The 6,958-nt window shown below is 35.7% G+C and overlaps 1 protein-coding gene across 1 annotated transcript; it reads left to right on the top strand.

Annotated features, from left to right (window-relative positions):
* Positions 1-1,837: 1,837 nt before the first annotated feature.
* Positions 1,838-6,958, top strand: LOC143226524 (uncharacterized). Its single transcript, XM_076457572.1, has 2 exons — positions 1,838-2,363; positions 4,012-6,958. The coding sequence occupies exon 2, from the start codon at positions 4,028-4,030 to the stop codon at positions 4,850-4,852; it is 825 nt and encodes a 274-aa protein (XP_076313687.1). The 5' UTR covers positions 1,838-2,363; positions 4,012-4,027; the 3' UTR covers positions 4,853-6,958.

Genomic DNA, 6,958 nt, shown 5'->3' with positions numbered 1-6,958 from the left:
TATTTGTAATAAACTTGATTATAAATTGTATTGTGAGGTTGTGAATATATATTTGTGCTAAGTAAAATGAACTAATACATGTTGTCATTCAATTAACTTCTAAGTCAAAATCAAAATTTCCAGCTACTTGAAATCGTAAGACGTAACGCATATAAGAAGAAATCGAAGACTCGTTCGAGATCAATTATAATATGTAACAATAAACTGAAAGCTCTTTTGGGACAAATAATAATACGTAGCAGCATGCGCGCGTACTTTATTTGAACAAACGTAAACTAGAGACGGATGTAAATATATTTGAGCAGATATTTTGTACAATAATACATTAAGAGCTTATCAAAGTTCTTAAAAATGTCTAACGTTACGTCGTATAATAATATTATAAATTTATTCATTGATAATAGTAAGTATAGTAAAGTTTAGCCCTAACTAAACTGAAACAAGTAAGGTATGCAAGTTAGTGTTAATTTATTTTTATCGAATACAACAGGCCATACTCAATAACTAATGTTAGGCCTAAAACAAATTGACCTACAGATTTCGGCGTCCGTAATTAGAATTATTGTGTTTTATTCTAGAACTCCTGTATTTAAAGAAGTTATGTTGCAATAAACAGAATAATTTGATTAGAAACATTTTGTGGGTCTCTGTTGGTATAATAATAATAAATTATTTGAATGATGCCGTTGTTAAATGTGAACAAAAACTCAGCACACTTGCTCTGTTTACAGCTTATCAGTACGAACGTTTCATAAAACTGCTATTTGCCTCCCAAGTAATTTCTCTATAGTCTCACTGAAGACAGAAAACATCGGTAACAGCGATGAGACCCAGTTAATGATCTAGGTTCTAGACAGAGACCTCGGGAAGCTTTTATGGTGTGCCTGTCACTCATAATGAAGTCTAGTTATTGTTAACAAAATTTTTTTATTGAAACATTTTAGCAATTCTTCGGATAGAAGTTATTACATAATTAAATCATGTATTATGAATCTTCTGCTGTTTCTGATTCAACAGAGTGGCGTTTTAAGACACACCTTCTCTATCTCTCATACAAACACACACAGACCAACCCTGCTAATGTTACTCAAGTAAAAGAATACAGTAAATTATAAGAAAGCTAAAACGAAACAATGTTTCTGATTGTTTCGTGTAATATTATTGCGGGAGTATAGGGGTCAATACTTGTTGACTCGCAGGGGGGCTCTGTGATTGCCGCACTGGCTCTGTTCACGGGTGGGCTTTTCACGAGTTCTAACTGTGTACCAGGCGAGCCCCTGGGTCCCAAAAGTGCTAATTTTGTATATCTTGCAAAGGGACCTTTGTGAAATGAGACAATCAGCAGATGAGCCCGTGGGCACTAAAAAGGTATTGAACTTCATATCTCGAAGGAGGATCCGTCAGGAGTCGAGTTATGAAGGTCTCTTAAGTATAACAAAAACTACTAATCATATCTTCAAATTAAACTATTAGTCTCAGTCTGTTTGAAACACTTGAACATTTTGTGACATATAGTCAAAACTGAATTCTGTTTCGAGGATTAAACATCATTACGAACTTATTTGTCTTCAGCTATTAATCATCATCAGACTGGTCGTTTCAGTCATAACTAATAAGTCTAAACATAAAATACGTAGATGCTGGACTTAGTGATGTTGGCAAAATCTCTTACTAAATAGTAAGGGGTCATATACTGAACGCAGTTTCACTAGTAGTTTTTTACCATATACATACAGTAAAAAAAATTAAAATTAAGGCTACGTTAGACGTGAAACAGGCTATATAGATATGTAGATACATATGCTTCACAAAAACGTGTTTAAAGGTGGAGCTTACTGGACCCGAGCCAATTCTATTTCAATGGATGTTCTCAAGAGATGAATGAAAGAGCGTTCGTAGACGGCGCGTGCCGGGTTCCCCCGCCTGGCGGCCAGTCCGCGAATCTTTGGCGCCGGTGCTAAGTTACAAGTAAATTGTAGGGTAGTGCGAGGCCAGGTACTCGAGAAACAACGTCCGCACTTCGATGGCTGTGAGTCGGATGGCTCGATTTCTTTCAGTCTACGCTCAGCTGGACTCCGTGACGCCAGTCAACAATGTTCTGGGCAGTCGTGCGCACCGGGCTGTTGTCGTGATTGGTAGGAAGTACGGGTTTAAGAACAAGATGCAGGGACTCGTCGAAGCGGAAGACTTGCTAGGCTAGTGACAACAAAATATGCTTCACTAGAAATTAAACTATGATCCTGGCCTACGTATAAAATAACGTCAGTTATCGTGGATTCGTTACTGTGAGTCGGTGTTTCTCAGGACGAAGAGGTCATCCTTAAAAATACGCCAGTATGTTTGACCACATATATTAACAGTAGGTAAGTGATACAATAATTATATATATACTTAGCATTCATTTTCCTTTCTTTTCTTTTTTTTACAGTCAGTATGTTACTCAATATCTAACCATAAGAACGTCAGAGTCTGCTGTATTATCTTAATAATAACAACGAAGTATCGTTACTTGTTCTTACATTACCCTAACAGATTGGCATAAAAAATTGTTTATTGATGGCGTACCACACATTTTTTTTCGATTCTGCCTCTTTTTTTTTATTTTTTTTTTTTTGCCCTTAACTGAAATTTAAATTTAGCCTGAGAAGATATGATCCGTTGATCACTTAGTGTTCAGTTTCTATTGTTTACTTCTGCTACACAAAATCTATTAGTATACGATTCAGTAGCGTGATGTCTCACGTGACAAGCCTCTGACACCAAATCGGTTTCTACCACAACTCTAAAAATCAGGTTTAGATACCAGCGATAAATACAACACAGCTAGCCCATTCATTGTATTAGCTCTGTGCTTAATAACAGACAGACATCTATACCGCAGATCATTCCTGCCCAATGAAATAACTTCAATCTGACCTAATTTGAGACAAAAAGTAGTTTTGTAAATGACTTAAGTTTTCGAATAATTAAGAACAAAAAACTTACAATTCTTTTTCACTGAAGACTCCGGAAGTATTACTTCAAATGAGTAGTTTAGAAAATATTTTCAAACTGATTACAACAGCACGATGCAATATTTCTTTTTCGTGATTTTTGCAACATCACAAACTTCGTAAAACTACTGTAGTTTCAACTTTTCTGATCACTCTTCGAAAACACTTCCAGCACATCACGCTAGAACAGTTCAAGGCAACGTCAAACCTGTGTAAAACTATGCACAAACGAAATGTTATGTATAACGTTACCAGGTTGTGTTTGAACTGGTAATAAAAGAGTGGTTTATTTTGCTACAAAACATTTTGGTGAACTTTAACAGACCAAACGGACTCACAATTTCAGTTGTTTGTGCTGAGAACCGACTAACCTGTATTGTTTTTAATCTTAACCTGCATTTTAAAAAAGTTCCAGTATTCAACCCATATAGCTACCCACAAACAGAATTGTGAAAACATACCCGAACTAAAAAAATAAAATAAAAAGAAGTTGTTTACTTCTGAATGTATCTTAGGGTTTATTCTTACTTCCTTGGGATTAAAGATTGCAAAAAATATTTAAACTCTGGAGCAAATGGGGGGCTTTGCCCCAGATCCCTTGCCCTCCTGGGCAGTGATCCTGAACCCGCACATCAAAAGTTGGCAATTTTTGCTGCTAAGTGTATCGAACCTCGGTATAGAAAGTCTGACGTTTAATAACTATTTCTACAGCAATTACTTTTGACAGTTCATCCATCAGTCCACTGAACACTTCATATGTGATTTTTTTTTAACGAACTAGTTTTCTAAATGTTAATTGGCGCTGGCTTCATTATTAACCTAGAACTTAATAATGATTTTTGGTTGGTTTCTGGTTTTACGAAAGTACAACTTACTTATTCGTTTGGTTAATAATGATCCGTGTTGTTTTTATTTGTTGGAACCAACACGAATCGAATTATAATATATATATATATATATATCTTTTAACTGTTTACTTCGTAGTTTGTGGTTTATGTTTCAATTTAATATCTTACAGATTGTTTCTATTCAGAATGATGAAGATTTCGTTAGAAACGAACAAACTTCAAGTCGTCTACGTCTGGGTAACCATCTTTTGCCTAGGGTGTGTGTCAGGAGATAAGATGTGGGCTCGTCAACGAACCTCCGAGACAGAAACCTTCACTAAACGATCTCCCACAGTGGGCGATTCGGTGGTGTCTTTCTTAATAGAGGCCCTGAAGTCGGGAAATAGGACAGGGGGCACCCAGTCAGTTACGGTGACGGCACAAGACGAGAGTCTGCGTGTCAACGTCGTCTTCCGTCTGAGAGAATTTATGGAAATAATAAAAACGGAATTTGATAAGTTCAAAGACAATCATCGTAACCATAAGAAACGATGTCGTAAGAATGGTAATAGGTTACGTCGACGTTACCGCAATAAACGAGGAAGAAGAAGAAATAAAAATCGTTTCCATAAAACTCTCCATCATCGTGGACGTGAGCCGTCGTCCTCTGGAGCGTTGTTTCCTTTAAAATCTGACTCGCCATCAATGATAGTCACAACGACCAGTCACTTACAAAAAAGTTGGTGCCAAACAAAACCCATGGTGCAACAAATTCGGGAAGAGGGTTGCATCTCTGCTGAAATATCAAACAACTTTTGTTATGGACAGTGCAATTCATTTTTCATTCCAAAACCGGGAAATGATTTGACAGACGATAATTCAGCGGCGTTTCGCTCGTGCCCGTTCTGTAAACCACGCAAAGTGCATTGGATTACTGTTGTTCTACAATGTCCAACACTAACTCCACCCATTCGTATCAAACAAGTGATGCACGTTGAAAAATGTAGATGTAGTTCACAAATTTCACAGTGAAACAGCGACAATAACGTTTTCGACTTTAAAGATATGTTAGGCCTAAAAGGCAGCAGAACCTTTCAATGAATTGATGTTGTGATAAAGTCTTGAAATGATTCCTTGTAAATTGTATAGGTGTAAAAGTAAAATATTATCTTACAAAAATTATCTTTACAAGGTAGCCACAGATGCATATACGATATGAGTTAGAATTATTTTTTTTGTTAATATACTTGTTTATAACATCATATCGTTTTATTTGTACTTCTTTTCCATCTTGATATCAGCGACACCTAGATGTGTTTTGAGTCGTTTACCAATAGAAAAACAGTATCCCGTTAAAAGTATCAATCTTCAAATTTTCAATAAATTGACTTTACTGATTCTCAAGTTACTTCTCATAATCCGGTATAAACTTCTTCCATTAAACTACATTCTCTTTTCCCCTTAATCCAATCAGGTAGGGCTAGTGCGTCTTGTGATCCTTCCTCATTTAAATATATCGTTCATCACACTGAGGTCCACTTTGCCACTGTCCTCTTGAATACAATTATTCCATCTCTTCCTCCGTCTTCTTCCCTGTCGTTCATTTTCCTCCCTGTAGCCCATTTTACCAATCTTTTGCTGTCCTCACTTCACACATACTCACACCACTTCAATGTTAATTCTTTCACCTCCTTTCTGATGTTACAAGACTTCACCTCCTTTCTAGGTTCTGTGTTTGCTTTTGATCTCTCAAAGTCACACCTCTTATGTATCTCAGCCACCAAATTTCTGTCACTTCTGACCTTTCTAGATGACACTTCTTTGCCACCCAAGTTTCTGCACCAAATACCAGAGCTGGCAAGACAATCTTCTATCAAATACTATCCCCACAGTTATTTGCCAAGTCCCGTTTGCGCTTTGTAACCTAGCTTGTATCGTTCTGTTCAGCTCCCTTTACGCTTCTACTGAACATCACAGGTTCACTCCTTCCTTCAATCTCTACATCCAACTCAGTTGGAGCTGACAATACTGTTATCACTTTTGTTTTGATCTGCTCGTATTCATTCCACATCTACTCACTGGTTTGTTCCTTTCGCACACCACTTCTTATGGGTCCTTCTCTAAGTCCGTTCCTAATACTATGTAATCAGTAACTGGTTACTGATGTAATATAGGAAAGTGGCTAATATCAGTAGACTGAGCCTTTTGGTAGGTCAGCTTTCACTTCAAAGAGTCCAAAACAAGTTCGTACTCTTGTCGTTGTTAATCTATATATGACCAAGATGACACTTGCTCATCAGTGGACAAATTAAGTAAAATAAAGTTTTAATATATATTTATTAAGAACTTCTGTTCTTTTAATGGCTGTTTACATGCTTTATTCAGGGTTGTTTTCATCTTGTCTTGATAATTAAATCAACAAAAAGGTGTACATAATACTATTCATATTTGTGTATACAGGTTGTTAAGCTGTCATTCGTAGAACATTGCTATTATGCGATTTTCAAAAGTATCTTTTATTCTAGCATATTAGGTCAAATTTAAAAAAATGTTATAAAGGCTACCCGCCCTTTTGGTTATCCGATGTTTTGAACTCATAATTATTGAAATATATATAATACAAATATTTAAGTAACTTCACAAATAAATAATATTTCATGTCAATTCATGTGTAAGTAATATACTAGTAGATGGCAGCACCAATAAACAGGTCGCTGATTTCGAGCTCTACAATTGTTCAACATGTATATAATTACCTAACATTTTTGCCCAAAAATTAGTTCACAAAACTTTGATAACTTGTATTTATGCTAATACTTTATATTTTATTATGTTATTTTCTTCGTATTTATATGTATATGCAGTTCATAAACGTGTTTTTTTCTCTTCCATAAGTACAAAGATATTCAGATACAACGGAATCTTTTTCATATTCAGTTGCACGTGCCAAATATTAAATATCTGTAAGTACGGTTATAAACGTTGTTGTTGTTTGTTATTTATGTGCTTATATATTTGTACATTTAAGAATCTGAAAGTTTAATAGAGTGAACAATAAACATATCATTTTCTCTCAGTGGATCCTCCGAAATCCGCTACTTGTACAGTACAGCTGTTGTAAATAAAGTAGATTTATGG

Source organism: Tachypleus tridentatus, chromosome 9 (assembly GCF_004210375.1).
Source record: "Tachypleus tridentatus isolate NWPU-2018 chromosome 9, ASM421037v1, whole genome shotgun sequence".
NCBI lineage: Eukaryota > Metazoa > Arthropoda > Merostomata > Xiphosura > Limulidae > Tachypleus > Tachypleus tridentatus.
The sequence above is the reverse complement of the archived record's forward strand: the minus strand, read 5'-3'. Positions and strand labels throughout refer to the sequence as shown.

Coding starts and splice junctions, on each gene's coding strand:
- LOC143226524 (XM_076457572.1), top strand. CDS start 4,028: ATGATGAAGATTTCGTTAGAAACGAACAAACTTCAAGTCGTCTACGTC.